The 22,251-nt window shown below is 39.9% G+C and overlaps 1 protein-coding gene across 4 annotated transcripts in view; it reads left to right on the forward strand.

Moving 5' to 3' along the window:
* Vgll4 (vestigial like family member 4) overlaps window positions 1-22,251 on the forward strand; it is a 139,638-nt gene that overhangs the window by 5,292 nt on the left and 112,095 nt on the right. For 3 of the 4 annotated variants that reach the window (XM_047535013.1, XM_047535015.1, XM_047535014.1), the window contains exon 2: window positions 10,275-10,350. In XM_047535013.1, coding sequence (XP_047390969.1) covers window positions 10,287-10,350 — 64 coding nt within the window. In that variant the 5' untranslated portion in view covers window positions 10,275-10,286. Of the gene's footprint in view, window positions 1-1,617; window positions 1,741-10,274; window positions 10,351-22,251 lie in introns of those variants that run through there. The other variant, XM_047535010.1, reaches the window with a different exon arrangement.

Consider the following 22,251-nt stretch of genomic DNA (forward strand, 5'->3'; position numbering starts at 1 on the left):
GTGAGCCCCTGTGCTTAGCTATCACTCTTATTCTTAAGCATAATAGGTCCCTGAGAATATGTTGCCCCTCAACACTTGTGAATAGGAAATTCAAATAAAATGAATGCAAGAATCAGCATATCCAGAGTAAGCTACAAATGCCAAAGAGTTTCTCTTATTTCGTTTGCAGTGTTCTGTAAGACTGAGATCTTCAAAATGAAAAGATAGATTTCTAGTAACCTAGTGAAGCATAGTTCCTTTTTAATCTGGGCTGATAGTAATGTTGAACAATGATGGGGACTGGTAGTCTGCTCCAGAAGTCTGGATTTGAATTGTATTGTTACTGATTAGACACAGCCATGTCATTGTGGGCCCACTGCCACTGTTCAGGGATTTTCCAGGGGCATCTCAGGGAGATGGATGAACTTCAGCCAGTAGTTGAAGTTATGCCAGCATTAGACAGCCTTGCTCAAGGCTTGTGAAATGTGCTGTAAGTTTGGTTTTGCAATTTTTGTGCCTGCATAGATGGCCCTTGCTTGGCACATGGTCAGCTTTCATAGTCTGTATATTAGTAGCAAATTAATAGCAAACTGCATTGTAGTAACTGAGGATCTCAGTCATTGCATGGCAGCACTGTCTGCCAGCTCCTGTTGCTAGTGTCATTGCTTAAGTATCACATCCCTACCTTTCCACCGGGTTGACCCAGGGACTGAGGGAAATGGAGCCTGGGGTCACTATTGCTTCAGGAAACCTCAAGTGATTGAGTTAAGCTTTCATTTGGCCTTCCCATCTAGAGTGGTGTCCCTTTATTCAACCCAAGCCCACTGAAGTCTGGCTCTCTGTCGAGGTGATGAGGTGGAGAGAAGCAGCAGCCTGAGCTAAGTTGATGCCCCAGAGCCTGAGGTTACCTGTTCCTGATATCTAAGGTTGTAGTGTCAGAGACTGATATCCCCTTAACCTGTCGATCTGCCTCCTGCAGAGGGATCATGGGAAGGGGACATACCTGTACCAACTTACCAGCTTATTTTATTTTCTAGGATAATGGGAGGACCATTGCCAACAGACCTGGTTCTTGTTCTAGCTTATGCTGGAGGTTACAAGCACCCCAAAGAACCCTGATAAGGGATTTTAAGCATATACATTTATATTTTTTTTAATTCTCTGGGAATAAACATAGAACATGTAGGCATATTCATATTTCAGACATTTAGCCTTCTGGTGAATTTTTGGGGACGATTATGTGTAGATGTAGGGAGTTGGGTATAAGCAGAAGTTGACCAAGACCTTCAGGCATTGTCTCTGGTGCTTCAAATTATGGCCACATGGGTCAGTTATTCATGCTCAGAACATGCCCAGATGAGGAAAGCTGAAGCAGCCATGGATTTGTCTGGATGCTCTTTTTATTAGTATGCCTATAGATAGAGTAGTTTGAATAAGGTATCATATGATTTAAAGTTGTGGAATTCTAAGCTCAAGGTGCTACTTCAAACTGTGGTTCACTGTTGAAACATCCACAGGTTTTCTTGAGAGTGACTAAGTAGATGTCACCCTTCTTCCTTATACAGAGTCTGTTTCTTGGATCCTGTGAGCTTTGACTTGATTCTACTGTTGCTGCAGCCCCAGGGATCCCGAAGGCTCTGGAGTCTGTTGCCAGTGGTATTGATCATTCATCCCAGCCTCTCCATTAACAGCTTTTCTTTCCTGCTTTGGTTACTATTGTGTGGTTCCATGCCTGCCTGGATTAAAAGAAAAGAAAATATGGTACGGTTTTCATGTTCTAGAGAAGAGAGAGCTTGTTCCCTGTGCCAACTATAGAAGTTTTCACATTATTGTTTGATACACATCTCAAGGTACAGGCAACAGAGCACAGGCTTGGAAGTCTTGGTTACTGAGGGAAGGTTTTCTTATATAACTTCAAATACTTGTACTTATTTCCAAAAACTCTTCATGCTGATCAACTTAAAAATAGTAAAAGTAGAACTGGGTACATTGGTGCATGCCTATAATCCCAGTGTCTTGGGAGGCTGAGGTAGGAGGATTGCAAGTTCAAAGCTAGCCTTAGCAACTTAGCAAGGCCCTAAGCAACTTAGTGAGATCCTGCCACCAAATAAAAAAATAAAATAAAAAGGACTTAGTATGTGACTCAGTGGTTATGTGATCCTGGTTCAATCCCCAGTACCAAAAAAAAAAACAAAAAAAAAACAGTAAAAGTGGGAGGAGGAAAGGTTAACCAGTAGGTACTAAGTTACCATTAACTAAGAGCAGGAAGTTCTGATTTTCACAGTAGGGTGACCTTAAGTAATCGTAAAGTACTGTATATTTAAAAAAGTTAGGTGAAAGAATTTTGAATGTTTTCATCATAAAGAAATGAAAAAATGAGATAGATATTTTTACTCTCATTTAAACATTGCACAATTTATATACATATATCATAACATCAAATGGCACCCCATAAATTTGTATAGTTTTTATGGGTTTATGTACCAATGAAAAAATATATTTAAATAAAATAAAAATTTAAAAACAAGGAATAGGAAGAATAACATTGTATGGTGGGTCAGGAGATTTAGGTTCTAATCTTAGCTTCTTGAGGAAGTCACTTATGTTCTTGGCAGCTTGGTTTTTTATCTGCAGCACAATAAAAATAGTTCTTTTTGTCCATTTGGTCTAACAGCTTGCTTACAGTGAGGTTATTTATGTTTGTTTTGAAAAAGCATGTGCTACGCAGGTGTGTGATGTTGGTAGAAGTAGGGTGACAGAATCTATGTCTTACATGATCTATAACATGGCTTTAGTTGTATCATTTAATCCATAGGACAAGTTTGTGACCGAAGGACGTTAGGCAGTGTTCTTGTTACTTACTTTAAGGAACCTTGGGCCTGGAAAGTTTAAATTTCCATATAGTTAATGTTAGACATCAACAGTAAAACCTGGAATGAAATAGGTGTTCTGTGGTTAATTGTTGATTGAATAGGTGAAAGTATTACAGTGGACTCACACCGAGGGCTTCTGATGCTGGCATCCTGGCTGTATTGGTTGAACACATGGTAAAGCATGAGAAGAGAAATAATGCAGACGAGACATTTTTAGCAAGAAGAGCAGAGAGGAATGGTTTGAGAGTTGCATGTGAACAGGAAGAATGTTTTGGGAAGTTGGTGGAGCATCATTTGAACATACTTTGGGGAAGAAACAGGAGGATGTTAAAGCTACAAGAGCCGTGCTTGCCTGTGACCACCAAAATCTTGTGGCACTTTGGACTTTGTTTTCATTTTAGTTATCTTCTTGCTGAGACTATTGGCCAACCAAATCCACCATGGTGTGGTCCACATTGGGCTCATGGGCAAGGATTTTACCTGTGTTTATCCGTAATGTCTAACTAGAGTGTTTAATAGAAATAGGAGCTATTCAGCAGAGATCTCAATTCTTGTCAACCAAAAGGGCCATATACCCTGTTTCATGGTGTGATAGTTTATACCATTGAAAGGTATTAGCCAAGGCCAAGTTGGTTCACCCAGGGAATATCCTGATCTGGAGGGGAATGGAGTCTGGATTGGTGATGTAACAAGGCCACCAGGAATTAGGGCTGTTTAATAGCATACTTCTGTAAGTTGGAGAGACCATCAGGTGATTCAGAAGAGTGATTGATGCCTTTGTGTTTCTGACATTGGACCAAGTTACAGTGTGGCAGGAACATATGGTAGTTTGAATGGAATTCCTCCCATCCCCACCTCCACTGGTGTCCAACTCTAGCCATAGAGGTTATTTTATGTTCTTAAACTCCTTACTGAATTAACAAGTAGATGACTGCTGCTACTGGGGACCCGTAGACCGAGGCATACTTGCTGTTGTAACTTTCATCTTAGAAATCTTCGTGGACAACTTCTTAATGTATCTTGAAATTTCGTTGCCTTACTTGAAAAAATATAATCTAGTGCACGCCATAATTTTGTTCTAAGACAGGCCCACTTGTCCCCTCGTTGACCAAAATGGCACTGTTCTTTATGGAAGACCAAAGTAATGGCTTGTAAATTTATAACTGACCTTGGTATTAGCACTGAAAACACCTACATTTTAGTGGCTTTAGAATTGATACCTCTTCTTCCATATGTCTCAACCGTAAGCTTTTTGGAAGAGCATGTTATTTGGGGGATCAGACAGTTTTAGGAAAGGAAAGTGGGCTGGTAGAACAAAATATTTAACTATTGCCTAAAAACACATACACAGAAGACAATACATGTTGTATTCAAGATGAATTATGTTCGTGTTTGACCACAGCCATGAAAAAAGGTGACTGGATAGACCAGATATGGGTTTACAATACAGAGGAGCTGCCACCGTGCACTTCCTTTTTCTAGAATTGTGTTCCTTTCTCTTTCATATCATTATGTTCTCGGTGTCTGTGTGTCAAGTTATCCTGTTTTGGTTATCACCAAATTTTAACGTAAAAACCAGTGTAGAAATAAGATGATGATATTGGGATATCCTTAAGTCTATCTTGTAGATAGATGCTGCATAGTCTTTTGCAAAAGGTCAAGGATAATTTGTGGTTCATAAAGATATAAAATAAACATGTCAGGTTGTTTGCTTCCTTGCTTGAAACCAGTCAGACACTGAAGGGCTTTTCACCTCCTTGGTAAGACCTCAGTGTTATTGTGCTCTCCCCACACCCTTTCTGCTTTTTCCTGAGCTGATATCTGTTATGGTTTAGATGCTACGTGTCCCCCAGAAGCTCATGTGTGAGACAAGGTAAGAACATTCAGAGGTGAAATGTGGATTAATCCCCTAATGGTGATTAACTGAGTGATAACCAAAGGCAGATAGGGTATGGCTGAAAGAGGCATTGGGGGCGTGCCTTCGGGTTGTGTATTTTATATCTGGTGAGTAGAGTCTGTCTCTCTGCTTTCTGATCGTCATGTGAGCTGCTTTCCTCCACCACTCTTCACCATGATGTTCTCTGCCTCACCTCGAACCCCAAGGGATGGAGCTGGCTGGTTGTGGACTGAGACCTCAGAAACTGTAAGCCCCCACATAAACTTGTGCTCTTCTAAAGTTCTTAGGTCTTTTGGTCACAGCAGTGAAAAAGCTGGCTAAAATAATACCTCTTATTGTTTGGGGTCTCGGCCTCCATTCCCCTCTTCAGGGAAATCTTTCTAGACTTCTCTATCTAAAGCAATGGTCAATGCCTCATCATTTGCAATTTATTTAATATACTAGGTGTATATTTTTGTTTCAACAATAATTATTTTAATACCTAGAAAGTCTGCTCACTTCTCAGAGCACTCTATGAGAGAGCAGGTATGGATGTCCCCATTTTACAGATGGCAAAACAGGCAGACAGAGGTAAAGTCACTTCCCAGAGTCACAGAGTTAGGAAGTGGCTAAACCCAATGTCAAACAGTTGTCCAGAGATAACACTCTTAAATAGCCATGATGCTGATTGTCCTCTCAATGTAGTGTGACCCTCCATCAAGCACTGTAGCCATAGTGCCCCCCCACGCCCATGCCCACATGGTCAATATATTTTATTGGACTGTGAATATTGTACATAATGTAAAATTCAGAAGACCTCTTTTTTTTTTAATTGCCACTATCTTCCACCTCTATTTGCTTAGTTCTTTTGTGGCTAGATAATGCCTGGTCCCTGACCTTATCTCCCACATGTATTATTGTACCAGCCACTGCTGCCCTTATCTCACACCTGCTTCCTACAGAAGCCTCTAGTAACTCCTCACTTCACCCCTTCAGGTCAGACCTTCCTAGGCAGAACTCTAAACTGAAGTAGCATTAATATCCTGTCACCAGTGGGCTTAGAGTCTGAAGTTAAGTGTACACCTGTCTGGTCAACCTCCAGCTCTTTCCCAAGTTCACCCCTTATCACACTCACCCAAACTTAGCTTCTCACACTTCCTCACATGGACACCCAATTCTAACCAGGCTGCCTGTCCCAGGTGCCCATTCCTATCTCTGTGCCTTTCTGTAGACCGTTGACCCAGCATGACTATCCTGTGGATAAGACAGGGTCCTGGTAACCTGGAAATACACAAGCAGTGCTGTCAAGTAGGTAGGGAAGGTCATAGAGGAGAGTGTCGTTCTGGAGGAGGAAAACTGGGGAAGGAAACCTGTGAAATAACTTTTTTGGAACCCTCCCCCCGCAGCCCCAGACAAATGAAAAATAAATGCTCATAAGTTCAACACTTTTGCTGACATTGATCCCTCCTTTATCACAAAATATACATTTTAGTTTTAAGCAATGCTTCATCTTTTATTATCATGTTTTTCATTTTCTTTTTTTCTTTATTTTTTGTGGTACTAGGGATTGAATCCTTGCCTTGGTGCTAGGCAGATACTTTACCACTGAGCCACACCCCCATCCCTGTTATTGTCTTTTTAAATTTGCCTTTCACTGTTATATCCCATATACTTTAGTTTCATGAAGGAGATAGCACATCTTGAAATCAGGGATCATATCTTCTATTTCTCCCTCTCTTTACAAAAAAAAAAATTTATATAGGTATTGGGGACTTAACTCGGTTGCTCTACCACTGAGCCACATACCTGGAGCTTTTTTTTTTTTATTTTGAAACAGGGCCTTGCTGAGTTGCCAAGACTGACTTTGAAATTTCGATCCCAAATTTCTGGGATTACAGGTGTGTGCCACTGCCTGGAATATCTCCCCGCCCCCCAATCTTTTCCAGGCAATTTGCTGAACCCAGAATTAAAAACTAATATGCTTCATTAGTAAACTTTTAGTAGATGGCAGGTGCCTTGAGGATGAACCTTAAACAGCTCATCTCTTACCTACCTACTTCAAATGTAAGTTCCTTGGGGGTTTTAGATTCCAGAGTATCTGAGTAAACTTAAATATCTAATCTCTTATGCCAGAATTCTAGGTCTACTTCTTTGTATCATTTGATGCATTTATGGTTGGTTATTTTGCTTCTGTGGCATATTTTTGCCTCATTTAAAGCATATGTTAATATATATGTTCATTTGGGTTTAGAATTTTGAAAGCATTATCCTTTGCTTAAGGTGGGATTATTCAAGAAATTGTGAACCTCAATACTGTATTATGGAATAGAATGTTTATCAGCAATTCTTTGCTGAGACTCACAAGACCCACCTCCCCCACACCTGGTACCGGGGACTGAATTCAGGGGTGCTTTACCACTGAGTTACCCCCCCAGCCCTTTTTATTTTGAGACAGGGTCTTGGTAAGTTGCCCAGGCTGCCTTGAACTTGTGATACTCCTACCTCAGCCTCCTGAGTTGCTGGGATCAGGTGTCAGCCATCACATCTGCAAATACCACAACTTTTAACGCAGTACTTGTCTGAATAGGACACCAATTGGGGTGAAGAGACTCTTACCCAATTCCTGGGAATGGAGTGGACCTTTCCTGTCAGTTTTGTAGCAGTTGACAAATCCTTACTCTCAGTATGGTCTTTTTTGTTTTATAAAGAAGCCTGGGGATGTGAACACCCTATGTTTTTCTCTCAGACCTCTGATTTTTCCTCAATCATTTTGGTCTAGGGCATTATTGCCCACCTGGCACTTGGTCTTCTCTGACACTCCACTCCCCTGCGAAACCTGCCAAGCACCATCAGTTCTTTCTCTGCAGTTTTCTTTTATCCCCCTTGTCTCCACACTCAAGTACTCCTTGCCTTCTGCATGCCTGCTTTTTGCAACCGACTACCTGCTTTTAGCTTCCCAGGCTCTGCTCCATTCTACATAGTGCTTCCAGAACAATGTGCATAGACTGCATCATTGAGTAAGTTATTCTGCTCAGAGATTTCAGTGGATCCTTCACACCTGTAAAATCAAGGCCAAACTCCATCATTATCTGCTATCCTTCCCCAATGTGGTCCCAATCTAAATTCCTATCCTTGTCTCTTACTTCCTGTCCTCATTGTACTTGTGCACGTGGTCTGAAGATCATTTTATGCTGTATTTTTCATGTACCTGCATTTTGATGGTGACCCATCATGTGATGTCAGGTGGAGATTTGCATAGGTGGCATCATGTTGGTGCTCAAAAAGTATTGGAGTTTAGAGCATTTTGGATTTGGAGTTTTTAGACTGGGGATGTCAACCTGTGTTCTTTTGTTCATTCTTTTTTTTTTGGGGGGGGGGGTGCTGCGGTTTGAACCCAGGGCCTTGTGCTTGCAAGGCAGGTACTCTCCCAACTGAGCTATACCCTCAGCTCCTTGTTCGTTCTTCAGAGCCTGAGCTGTGGTTCTGTTTGTTCCATGAAGTCTTTCAAAAGTCATCTGTATTTCTGTAGAACTTTTTTTTTTGCAGTCCTGTTTTGGCCCTTGCACATTCTGCCTCAGCCTAATATTACCTTAAGTCTTCCCCAAGAGATGCTGTAGGTTCAAAGAATGGTCAGTGAAGTTGAATGATTTCATGTACATAAAGCTACTGGCTCCACTGCCTTTGTCCCCTTCACAGTGCAAGGCAGGAAAATATGCTGCTTAATTTGGTTTGCTCCAGGGTTCCCCAAAATTACTTACCACAGAAAAACATTTTTATTCATACCAAATACAAGCATGCAGTACAAAATGCGTTGAAAAAACAGACTCGAATCACATATCTTGTACACATACCTGCTCTGCAGATGGAAAGCTCTTTGAAGGGAACTGGTCTTTGTTCATTTGTCCTTCCTTTAGCAACTGGTGGGTAATCCATGCTTATTGAATGAAGTCACATGGCAAGATCAAGGGTGTTTCTTTGAAGGCCTGAAGTATGAATATTATATAGAAAAGCAGGGCTATCACATGTAGTAACATGCCCTGACATAGTAGATAGTTGGGAAATGGTGAAAATACTGAGTAAATGCTTAGTGTTTTCAAAGGGTACAGTTAAGAATGGGTTTTCCTCAGTTGTTGAATTTCCTCAGTTGTGTATGATTCTTTAATCACTGTGTGTTTAAATAATCTGGAATAGGGAAACTGGGCAAAAGCAATCTAGTTTTCTAGGGGTTTCATTGACCTTGAAATCTTTTTCAAATTTTGCTTTCTAGGTATGCTATAATTGAAGGGAGCAGAATTTTTTTTTTTTTGGACCAGGAATTGAACCCAGGGGCACTTAACCATGAACTTTTTATTTTTTTATTTTGAGATAGGGTCTTGCTAAGTTGCTGAGGCTGGCTTTGAACTTGTGATCCTCCTGCATTAACCTCTGGAGCCTCTGGGATTACAGACATGTGCCACCACACCCAGCAGGAAGCAGAGTTAAATATAAAAATCCAGTCTTATTAAAAAAAAGTGCTGTGGACTGGGGGTTTAACTCAGTGGTAGAGTACTTGCCTAGCATGCAAGACAAAGGTTCCACTGAGTCTCTGGGTTTATCCCACAGCACTGCAGAAAAATACAAACTAAAAATTGTAGTGCTACATAAATTGTTAAGCATTGGTGATAGTACTATATGTACTATAAATTGTAACATTTAAAATTAAAGATTCCTGGGATGGAGGCATAGCTCTGTGGTAGAGTACTTGCCTAGCATGCACAGGCCCTGGGTTCTGTCTCCAGCATCATGAAGAAAAATAAAAATCCCAATGAACTTAAAATACCATTTAATTTGCCAGTGGAATTCTCACACACAACTTTTCATGAACATGCTGTAGATATGAAGCTACACCTACATGGTCATGCAGGTGCCCTGGCTATTGCCATGAGAGGGTCTACAGTGGCTCGTCCGCTTAGGGAGGCGAGAGAACAAGATGGTTCAATCTTAAATGATTTTGGGGGAAACTAATAAACCAACAACTACCACTGCCACCACCACCACAAAAATCACAGGCAGGCAGTAATGCTGCGTTCATAGAGACCTTTGTTCTGAATGCTATTTATTATTGGGTATGTCTGTACAGACACATTACTTGTGCACGTAAACATTTATAAGCACAAATAACATGAGAATGAATATTCAAAATATTCCTCTTTTTATTACTCACATGAACTCTTCCCTGGGGTTGGCAAACTTGAGCTTGGTAGACAGAATGGAATTTAACCCTTTTCTGTGTTCCTGAACCAAGACCTTTCTGTTTCTTCAGATGAAAGAATGTCATCCTTGGAAAAATGATTTGCATTTAGCGAATGAATTGTTCTATTGACTAGTAGAGGTTTTTTTTTCCCCCCTATCATGTTGCTGGAGATGGAACCCAGGGTCTCATGAATGCTAAGCACATTCTCTGGGCTACACTCCTAGTCCTGCTAACTACTAGAATTCTAAAAAAAAGTCTTTTAGATTCTGTTTAAATTATTTCCCCCCCCCCTCACCTCTCTGTTTCTTTTTAGGTTCAACCAGGAATGGAGACACCATTGGATGTTTTGTCCAGGGCAGCATCTCTGGTCCATGCTGATGATGAAAAACGTAAGTCAGTAATCTTTTTTTTTTTTTTTCCTCCTTAAAGGAATTTATTTCGAGTGCTTTTTACCCGTGCTTCTTGTCTCTTGGCGTCATATTGAAATGATGTGCTTCTCCACATGACTTTGTGACCATATGCTGTTGATTTTGGTTGTTTTCCTCAGATATAAGAGCTTGGCATCCTTAATTTTATTTGCAAGCACCAAAACCTTTTTTTTTTCCTTGCTGGGAATAGAACTCAGTGCTCACTGTGCTAGGCTCTACCTCTCAGTTATAGGACAAAAAAAAAAATTTTTTTTTTTTTTTTTTTTTTTTTTTTTTTTGGTACCAAGATTGAACCCAGGGAGCTCAACCACTGAGCCTTATCCCCAGGCCTTTTTATATTTATCTAGAGTCAGGGTCTTGCTAAATTGCTTAGGACTTTGTTTAGTTGCTGAGGATGGCTTTGAACTTGGAATCCTCCTGCTTCAGCCTCCTGAGTTGCTGGGATTACAAGTGTGCTCAATTGTGACTGACCAAGTATTCTTGTTTTTAAGCAATACTTTTCTTCTTCTTCTATTTTTTTTTTTTTTCTTGCTATTCTGGGAGTGGAACCCAGGTCCTCATGCGTGGTAGGCAAGCACTCTGCCACTGAGCCTGAGCTGCATCTCCAGAAGTAAGCACTAAAATACTAAGAACAAAAACTCAAGGTTGAACTTCTGTACATTATACATTCTCAAAGATGAGATACTCTCTAGTTTGGTTGTTACCAGACTGGCAGCTGCAAAGAGCATGGGCTTGAAATGTTAGATCTACCCTGTTACTGGTTGTTAGACTTATTCTCTTAAGCTCCAGTTTTCTCAATGGTAACATGAAATAACAATACATGCTTATAAAGGGTTGTGAGATCAAATGAACTGTACTGTGTATAGTGTCAGCCTTACCTTTTAGCCTTCTCTCCTGGCTCCTTGTTGATCCTCTGATGGGATTTTTTTCTAGTCTTCAGTATCATTGTGTGTGTCCCCCCCCCCCCCCCCATCACCATTACCACTGGTCACACGAGGTTGTCATTGGAGTAGTAACTGGATGAAGCAGTCATTAAGGTTTTTTTCCCCTAGCCTCTTATATAATTCACTTCTAGTTAGCCTTTGATTGTTGGAAGGCTGTAACTGCCTCATGGTGAGGTATAATTATCCCTTACTAAGGAAATTGAAGCCCAGGGATGTTAAGTGTCATTCCCAAGGACACTGAGCCAGGGAGAAGTGGCTAAAGGCTATTATCTAAGCCCTAGAGGCTTTATGCCTCCAAGATGGCAATACTTGTGACTGACTGGATAGCTCTTTACAGACTTTGTTGAATGTTAACATGCTTAATTTAGAAGTTTTTGCACAGGAGAATATTTTGACTTTCTCTGTTTTATAATGTCTGAATGTAGTTAGGATATGTGAAGCAAAATACTGTTTATACAAATGAAAGATAGAAGTAATCACCTCAAGGTGGCTCTTTGTATAAAACCTTGAGTGTGAGGAGTAAAAGAATTTCTTCTCTCCCTGTCTTTTCCTTTTTCCTTCCTTTTCAATTTTTCTCCTGGTTCAGCTTTAGGATCACTTTATTTCAATCCTGGGAAAGATTTTTTTTTTTTTTTGGTATTGGGAATTGATCCCAAAGATCTTTTACCACTGAACTTTACCACATTTCTCAAGGTCCTTGAGAAAGGACCTTGCTAAGTTACTGAGGGCCTTGATGAGTTGATGAGGCTAGCCTCAAACTTTTGATACTCCTACCTCAGCCTCCTGAGTTGCTGGGATTATAGGTGTGCATCACCACATCTGGCCTGTAAGTGATGATTAAACATTTATGTATAAGGAATGATAAAGATGAAGAAGGTACCGTCCCTCTGCTTATGAACAGTGTGTTCATAAGCTGCAGCTGCTGAGCGTATAGAGGAGGAGATGGGTCTATGTGGGAGAGCCATTTTCAGAGAAAAGGCAGAGATTGCCAAGGGAGAGAAGACTGAGTTTTACCCAACCTAGTGGTGTTTTTGCAGAATAAGGATAAATACATCTGGAAGGCCAGAATAATCAGGGTTGACTTTCCTCTGGAACCTTCTTCCTTTGCCTCTGTTGACTTCAGTCGGTTCAGGAATGGGGTGGCGTGTTCTCGGAATCCTTCTGTCATGGTTTCAGCTTCTCAGTATCATTTTTTACATTGGAAGAAGAGGAAAAAAGTTCAAAGATATCCATAATTATTATTATTAACATGTTGGCAATGTTTTTTTTTTCTTGTGCGGGGGATGGAACCCAGGGCCTTGGGGATGCTAAGCAGGTGCTGGACCACTGAGCTATGTTAGTGTACCTGGGCCCCATCTTTAAAGGGATTTTCTTACTGCCCAGCTTTGTGTACCATTGTCAGATTCAGAACTCTAATATGATAATAATGTATCATTGTGTAAGCTTGTCCCAATTCATATACCTTACCAACTGAACATGAAGTTCAGTGTCTTCCAGTAGATTTATTTGACTTCTCTGGGTAAGTTGAACCTGACTCAGATTTCTTTGCCCTAGATTCATTCTATTTTGGCTTTTGTTATAAATTGCTCTTAAACTTTAGGGGTGGTTAACATTCTCCCCAACACTTCCAAAAAAGCCTTGTGTCTATAATCTGATTTGGGTGTCCTATTACGAACACAGAAATGTTCTATTCCTTGAGATCGGCTTCCCAGTGCATCTAAGTGACCCCAAATGATTCTCTTCACTTTTCTTGGGCTCCTGGAGAACCAAAAACTTGGGCATTTTTGAGGATGTCATTGTTCTAGCCTTTTGAAGAGAACAGTACCCATTTTGACTTAAGTTTCTAATACCTGATGGCCTTAAGGCTTCAAAATGTCTACTAGCCGCGAATAAAAGAAATAATCTCCAACAGTGAACTGCAGAGCTGAAGTGAATCATGAAAGGGTAGTTTTGAAGTAACTCAATCATCGCTTATCTCAGTGGCCTAGAAGGAATAAATTTACTTAAAATAATCATCCCACTGCTCATGAGACATCGATTTCATCAGCATGCACGCCGATTCTGGAAGGTACAGAATGAAAATCCGACTTGTGATTGCTCTTGTTTCCTGTGCTTGAAGAATCTGTCAGTGATCCTTCATACTGGTGCTAGCAAGTCCCTGACTTTTTCCAGCTTTATTTATTTAAGTAGCAAAATTTGATCAAAATGGAGACCAGAGCATTTTACACCAATATTCAAAACAATACCTAGTGTGGTCATTAACACCGACCTTATCTTCTTGTGATGTTTACACAGCACTTTTGTTTTTGGTAATTTTGTTCATGTATCTTCTGGATGATAATATCTTGTAGTTGCTGACTTCTTCATTTGTATTAAAATCTATTTTTTTCCCTACCTCGAGATGGGGTCTTGTTCTGTTGCCCAACCTCACCTCAAACTTCTGGGCTCAAGCAGTCTTCCTGTCTCAGCCTCCTGAGGCGCTGGTTTTATAGGCGCCGAACACAACACCCAGATAAAATCATTGTGAGAAAAGTGCAACTTTGTTCTCGAGGGCTTGAGTGGAGGGATTAATGCTTTTTCATCCAGTCTAATGAATATGCAGATGTCAGAAAAAGCCTGATCAGGCTGGCTGGAGCCACAAGAATGGCATGAGAGGACACAGTGACACAGCTACCAGTGTCCGTTTTGCATCTGCTCACAGAACTTCTCTAACTCCTTGTTTGGTAAGGCTCCTTGAAAGTGAATGATGCATCAGTTACCATCATCCTTCCAGGTAAAGAATTCCTAGGAACTTGAGCTTTTATTGCTAAGGGCCTCACTGAGTTGCTGAGCCTGGCCTCGAATTTGCAATCCTCCTGCCTCAGCCTGGTAATTTATGCATCATGACTTTGATCTGATCCATTAATGAATTGAGACCTACAGTTTGTAAAAACATGATTAGGTTTATCTCTCTTTTATGAGATATTTTACTCTTTGCTGCACCATTGTGTGTACTAGGAAGATCTGACCATGAAAATAAAACAAGCCAGAGTGTTCAGATAGGCAGGAATGGATCAGAGTCTCCTCATGGTCTAGGAGGCCAGTGCCATGGAGGTGGTGAGCAGCAGCAGCCAGACATACTGCAGGGCTCAAGAGGGAGCTATGAGGGCCTCACAGTAGAGGAGGGGCCATTTTCTTGGGCACTGATTCAAAGCTAGGAACAATACAGGCTTAGAGCAAAGAGGAACTGCTTCTAATGGAGCAGTGACGGTGACTGACAGGATGCCAAGTTCCTGGTGCTCTAGGAAGAGAACAATATAATGACATCATTCCCGCCCAGTCACCAGAGTCTTGGTGACTCTGGGCAGAATGGTTTGCTCTTAGTGAGGGAAAGAGCCCTAATGGGCTCCTGTTTCCCAGCAGCTGTTATGTCAGGCTGAAAGTCAGTGCTGTGGAACTCTTGGGACAGATGCATCAGGATAATCTAGGAGAGAAGTGTAACTGTTCTTTTGATGTCTGTTTGTCTTTCAGGGACTCCTGGTTTTGTAAAGATGCATCAGGAGAGCCTGGGAGGAAAGCATAGCTGTTCTTTTGGTGTCTGTTTGTCTTTCAGGGACTCCTGGTTTTGTAAAGATCCATTAGGTGAGCCTAGGAGGAAAGTGTAGCTGTTCTCTTAGTGTCTGTTTGTCTTTCAGGGACTCCTGGTTTTGTAAAGTTACACTTTAGAAAAGTTAGATCTACAAACAGCGCTGTGTAACAATATCTTTGAGTTCTTTTCCTTCCTCAATTTGGGGTTTTATTTTTTCTGTCGTGGTGACACAGTGCTGGTGTGGGACCCAGGACCTCACATGCCAGGCAAATACTCTATTCCTGACCTGCCCTGTAGTGTTCATTCAGGACTTCACTCTGTGATTGTTTGATGTTTGGAGACAGATTTGATACCTCTGTGGGTGATTTTTACCTTTGTATCCTAAAACTCCTGAGGGGGCTTACTGTATTGTTTCTGCCCTTCTTCTGTCAGATGAAGAATAAAATGCAGTCACTGAAATCATATGGCACAAGTTGGTTTTTGAGGCATGTGATTCAGAATATGCTCACTATCACCTCTTTTAAAAGATTTTCACTGAAATAACAAAAGTAAAAATTCTCATGGTCTCCTGAGCCTCAGTGTGTGAACTGCAGTTTAAGGACTACTATATTGTCTTGTTTCTTTCTCCTAGTGACCCTGTCTGTTAAGCAGGTACCACAGGTAGCTTAGTGGTAAAGTGATTGCTGAGCATGCACAAGGCCCTGGGTTCCATCCCCAGCACAGCCAAACAAACAAAACATGGGTGCTATAATCAGTCCCATTTTATAGATAAAGAAAATGGACTTTTATAGATACAGATAATTTGCCCAGAGACACATAGTTGGTAGTGGCAAGCCCCACTTTGGAACTGAAGTAGCCTGGCTCTGAAATGTCAGCCCTCAATCTGCTATTTGTTTTTACAGATAGAGTACATGGTAGACTTATGCACATATTTAAAAGCACATGCATGATACACAGAACTCCTATATCTCCTCCCCCTGCTGATAAGACAGCAAAGACATTTTCATTTGGAAAAGTGTTCCTAGCCAGTGAAATAGCATTTCCAAAATAGTAACTCTCTGGAATTGGCCAAACTTTCAGCATGGATGGCAGCTTGTCCTTAGCAACTGTCCTTGACTTCCCTGGTTGTAACTGCCTTCTCACCTACTGATGGCTCTGGAGCACCTTGCCCCAGAATCTCACTCACTCTATGTTGCGTTTTCTTTTCTAGTAAGTCCCTCAGTAAACTCAAAGGAACTCTGTTCAGATGACACGGGCTGCTTCACTAAGTAATGAGAAACTGCTCAGCCACAGTGGAGGCAAGTTAATTGTGCCTCAGGAGAATGGCTATAGTTGCTGGGTGATCTGACATTCTGAGAGTCTGTATTAGATCTTATGCCTGTTGAGGATGGGAGTCCTGTTCCATTCTCCTTTGTATTCCAATCATTCCCCATTGGTGTGTATGGTTGGCATTTAAAAAACATTTTCTGTTTTTTGGTATTGGGAATTGAACCTGGGGCACTTAACCACTGAGCCTTGAATTTGTGATCTTCCTGTCTCAGCTTCCTGAATCTCTGGTAATCAACATTTGTCATGGAAAAAAAAAAAAAAGCCACTGGAGTGTAAGCTTCCTCTTTAAGAAATTAATTTATTTAACACTAGCAAAAATGAGTCATTATAGTGATCACTGTTGCTACGTATAATATGCAAATTTCCATTGGCTACCATTACATAGTATATGAAACATTTTCCTTTGATTTTTATAGAAAGAGTCTTGGCAAGTAGGCTGGGTGGGAAGTATCAGAGAAATGAAACTTGGAGAAGTTAGATGTCTAATTGAAGATTAGAATTAAAAAAAAAGAAAAAACCGGAATGTGTTCTTTCCCCTCGGTGCACTAATGTGCAGTCACATGTGGTGGTCACCAGAAAAGCAGTTAACATGAGAGAAGTAGCAAAGGTCCTAAGTAAGGTAGGAAATCACAATGTCTTGAGGAGCTGTCTTTGCTGTTGTGTTCGCAGCCTTTTTATATTTTCTGTGGTGCCAGGGATTAGACCCAGGGCCTTATGCATGCTACCACTGAGCCATGCCTCCAGGCCTCCTAAGCCTCCTTTTGCATTTCCAAAAAACTGAATTTCCTGTGATTTCTAAATATTGCAGCCACCAGTGATACATTTTGTGCTTTCAGTTGCTTCTCTTTTGTGGACAATGCCATCAAAAAATACCATCTCCCACTACTCTTTTTTTTCCTTAAAAACAAAAACAAAATAAAAACCACACCAAAACCAAAACATCTTCGTTAAACATGAAACCTAAAGTCTGGTAGTATTATGTGCTTATTTAAGTCAGTCTCTAGGTGTTGTTAGTTATTATAACGAAAGTTTGCATCCCAGGATAGACATCTGGCATTTAATCGGAAGGGCTTCCCCCCAGAGACAGCTGTTGCAAGCCTCTGCTATTTTTTTAATAGTTTTTTTTATCAGATCAAATTTGCATGATAAGTGTTAGAAGTGGATCTCTACTGTGGAAAATAAAATGGCTTGTTAATTAGCATAATGGGTGTTGAAAATAGTTGCTTCCCTTGAATAGCTCAGTAGATACTCTTTTATTATGTTTCCTTTAGACGCATATATCTCAATCTTTCATCCATGTTTTCCTTTAATACACATAAAAATGTTGTGAGCTATTTTAATGTCCTTTGCAATTCAAATTGCAATATGAGAGTCAAGAATTCTGGGATGAAGCATTCCCCACCCCAACCCAGTTCGGTGCTTAACCTCCTTATCGGTCTTGCCTTCTCTCTGAAGCTTGAGAGTCTCTCTCCCCTAACAGGTATTGTTGGAACAGCTCCAGTGCAGTCAACCCTGGTTTTCAGATGTTTCTCCCCTCATCATGACTGTCTTCTTCACCAGCCCTGGTTTCTCAGTGTTTCCCCACAATGTGGTACCTAAACAAAGATTTTACATATGATTTTATCATGATAGTGTATCCAAGACAACTTGGACCAAGCCCAGGAGTTCTTGAAAGTGAAGGGAGGCGGTGGGGGGTGGGGGTTGGACAGGCTGGTGACAAGCACAGGATTCCTGTTGGGAACTCCATCAGCCTTGAGGGAATATTTACACCAAGGCACATATTAAAGGCTTTTAAAACTTTTTAAAAATAGATATTTTTATTTCTGTAGAGAGATAGTTGTTAAAATTTGCCAGTGTGCCCATGGCTCCAGTGAACTGCTTTTTCTGTGGGAATGTGGGACTGGGTTTGTCATCTTTTGTGGTTGATCAAGACAAACTGGAAACTCCAGTTTTTACATACATTTCTAGAGTTTTAAAATTCTATGGAAGTCAAGCAGTAGTTCTTTGGCCAGGATTGGACCAGTAAGCATCTATCCAGATCTTGTCCCAATACATTAGAAGTAAAACCTAAAATAACAGTGGATTTTATTTTTAAAATTTTCTTTGTTGCTGGGGATCAACCCAGGGCCTGGAGCATGCTTCATAAGTGCTCTACTGCTGAGCTACACCCCCATCTCCAGATTTTTTTTTTTTTTTTTTTTTTTTTTTTTTTTTTTAAACAACCTCCTGTGGCTTCTCTCCCTCTCCTACTGTGGCATGAATTACCGAAGCAACTCTTCAAGCTGAAGAACAGTGACATTCTAACCTTTAACTCCCAGGTCTGCCATTATCTCCATGAGGAAATTAATTTGGATATGTGTGTACCTCTCCCATTCAGATTTTTCTCAGTGTCTTTTGCTTTCTTCAAGATTTATGTCACACTTTTATGCAATACTCATTGACTTGGCATTTGTGGTGGATAAAATTTGTCAAAGCAATACCCATTGGGTTTCCGCTCCTAGAGAAATCAAATTGAGTCTGAAAAATCAAGCTTTTACATCCTTAGTGGTTTTAGATTTGTTGTGACTGCCTTTTTTTTTCTTTATTATATCAAACTCTTGATTCCTTGTAAATGAAACGATTAAATCTTCCCATTTAAAATCTGGTGAAGTTACAGTTTCACCTCCCTGATTGCCTTTCTCATTAAACACAGTGTTTTTTCTCACCTGGAAAAACATTACCTAAATGTCACTTCTTTCCTGGAACTTATCCTGTTTAGTTGGACATACTCACTTACTTTTAAATGAACTGTACAGAAAAAAAAAACAAAAAAAACAAAACTGGTTTTGTTTACCAGAAACTAGGGGCTCAGAAGAATGATTTTTTTTTTTCCCAGTTCCCTAGCAGAGTGCTAGTTTAGGGTCCTATGATCAAAACAGTTAGAATTAAAGAATATTTCATATAATACTTCCAGAGGACAAATTAGATTTTCAGATTCAAGTTGCAACTTAACCTATGCATATAACTTCCCCATTGCCAAAATCCTTTAAAAGAACAAAAGATAGGGACTGGGGTATAGCTCCATTGGTAGATTGCTTGCCTCGCATGAACAAGGCCCAGGGTTCAATCCCCAGCACCACCAATAAATGAATAAAAAATAAAAGAATAAAAAATAGATACTAAAAAAAATAACAGAACTGTAAAGTGCTGGAAAATTAGGAGCGCCTACCTTCAGTAAACTAAATTATGAAGAATTCCTAGAAAACTGAAAACAGATGGGTTCAACAAAAGGAAAACAAAAATGAAATTAAAAAAAAAATAAGCATAGCTCAAAACACAGGTGCAGAAGAAAAGGGAATTCAAAGCAGAGCTTACAGTGAAAAACAGCTACCCACAGGAAGGGGCCTGGAGTAATATTTAAGACACTGAAGTATTATATTTATTCCAGTGACCCCTGGCTGAGAACTGTACTCTAAAGAAATCGAGTGCCCTGTCTGCCAAGGTTATGTGGAGTTGGTCTTAGGGACCTGAGAGAGAAGCAGAGTATGATTTCACATTGCCGTGGTCACCCCTCTTGCCCCATCCCTGAGAAAAAAGACTTGCAGGCAAGGAAAGGTTAGCTCTCTAACAGATGGTATCTGTGAAAGTTCTTCACCACTGGGAGAAGGAATTCATTTTGGGTGGTTTGTGTATTTTCTCTCACTTCCCAACCTGCCTCCTTGTTTGTTCCCAATTCTGCATACTCCCCGCCCCCCAGTGCTGGGAATGGAACCCAGGGTCTTTTTTGTTTTTTTTTTGTTTTTTTTTTTTTTTGAGTGCTGGGGAATCGAACTCAGGGCCTTGTGCTTACAAGGCAAGCACTCTACCGACTGAGCTATCTCCCCAGCCCCTACCCAGGGTCTTTTATGTGCCTGACCAGTACTCTACCACTGAGCCACACCCCCAAACCTTGCTCACCTTTCTTGTATTTTAAAGCAAAGTCCATCATTGGACACCTGTTCCCTAGGAGAGTCCTAATTTCTGGAGAGGAAGCTTGCATTCCTTACCCTCATTGATTGGTCCAGTTTTTATTCTACAGTACAAATGCATATCAAAGGAGCACCAGACAATTGAGAAAAATAAACACAACAAAGAAAAAGCTCAGAGTAAGCAAATTTTAGAGATGTATGAGAAGCTAAAAAACATTTTGTTATCGTCAAGAGACTTGTGATAGAATAAAGTAACCTGCTGTGAATGAAGATCATTCGGAACTGCGAAGTTCAGGGACCTTAATATGTCAATAATGAACTGAAAAACTCCCTCTGAGAATCAAATAGGTGTGATTTCAGGCAAAATTAGCAACCTGCAAGATAGGCAACAGAACTTTGCAGAATGTAGAGCCAAACAAGGAGTGACGTGGGACAAGGAAAGGAGTAGGCGTGGAGATCCACCTAGGATTCCGTGTTCGCCAGATAGATGTTCTAGAGAATGGGGCCAAAGAAATATTGAGAAAGATATGTTTATTAGAAAAATAAGAAATGAAACAAGTCAAATGAACAACACTAATAGCAACAGAAAAACAAATCCAAAAAGAATTTTCCTCTCTCACTCTTTTTTTCCCCCTCTACTGGAATTGAAACCAGGAGTATGTTACTACTGAGCTACACCTCTGGCCCTTTTTATTTCGAGACAAGGTTTCCCATAAGTTACCCAGGTTGGCTTTGAACTTGTGATCCTTCTGCCTCAACCTCCTGAGTAGCTGGGATTACAGGTCCATTTTTTTCTTTTTAAATTTTATTTTCATTTTTCTGCAAGTTTGCATCCTATCATCAATATACCTCTTAATCCTCTCTGAAAGAAAAAGTTGATCTCTGCTTTTATCTTTATAAATTAAAATGAAAATAAACCAGTAAATCTGAAAATAGAACCCAAAACTTTTTAAAAAAATTAGACCAACAAATTAAACTTTTGGTGAATTTGATTAGGGGAAAAAAAGAATATACAGTTACATAGACCATTAGAAATGAGAAAAGGGACGTGAGTACAGATGACAATAATATACAAATATGCACACATACCAATAAAAATGTAGATGAAATAGGCAGATTTATTTGAATCTTGAAGAGGTAGAAAACAAATTGGTTAATAATCATAATAAAAATTGAAAAGCAGCTAGAGATATGAGGCATAGGTAGTTTCCTTGGTGAATTTTACCAAATCTTCAAGAAACATATTTCCCTATATTATAACATGATTCTAGATTGTAGAACACTTTTTTGTTCCTTCTAAAAGTAACAGCACTATGGTACTAACACTGGAAACTGAGAAACTAACACTGAGAAAAGGAAAGGAACATGTATATATTATAAATCAGTGTTGCTTGTAAATATGAAAATACTAAATTAAATATTGAAAAATTCAGTCTAACAGTGTGTAAGAATTAACATCATGTATTCAGGTGTGTTCAGAATTAACATAACACACACCCAAGTAAATCATTTTCATTGCAGGAATGCAAAGATGGTTCAATAACCTTAACTCTTTAATGTGATAAATTATTTATATTATTTTATGCTAAAGAAAAATCCAGTTAGTGTTCATGACAAAGTCTAAAGAGTATGAAATTCAGTATCTTTTCATGATAAAAATTAGCAAGATTTAAATCAAATGAAACTTTTTAACATTTTAACTGATACATAACAGCATAAATTATACCTATCAGTGGGGTACATGCATACTTTATGTCATGTTTAAATCAAGTTGAACATATCTGTCTCCTCAGACATTCACCATCATGGTGAGAACTTTCAAAATCCTTTTTCCATCTTTTTGAAATGTGCAGTACGTTATTGTAATCTAATTGTCCCCCTACTATACAATAACACACCAGAATTTCTTGCTCCTCTCTTACTGTAATTTGGTACTTGTGAATCAACCCCCACTTACCGCCTACTCTTCCCCAGCCTCTGGAAACTACCATTCTACTCTGAATTTCTATGAGATCAAAAAAGAAACTTTCTTAAATGGATAAAGGCTTATCTACTAGAAAACTGTGATGAATAT

This window comes from Sciurus carolinensis, chromosome 19 (genome assembly GCF_902686445.1).
Source record: "Sciurus carolinensis chromosome 19, mSciCar1.2, whole genome shotgun sequence".
Classification (NCBI taxonomy): Eukaryota; Metazoa; Chordata; class Mammalia; order Rodentia; family Sciuridae; genus Sciurus; species Sciurus carolinensis.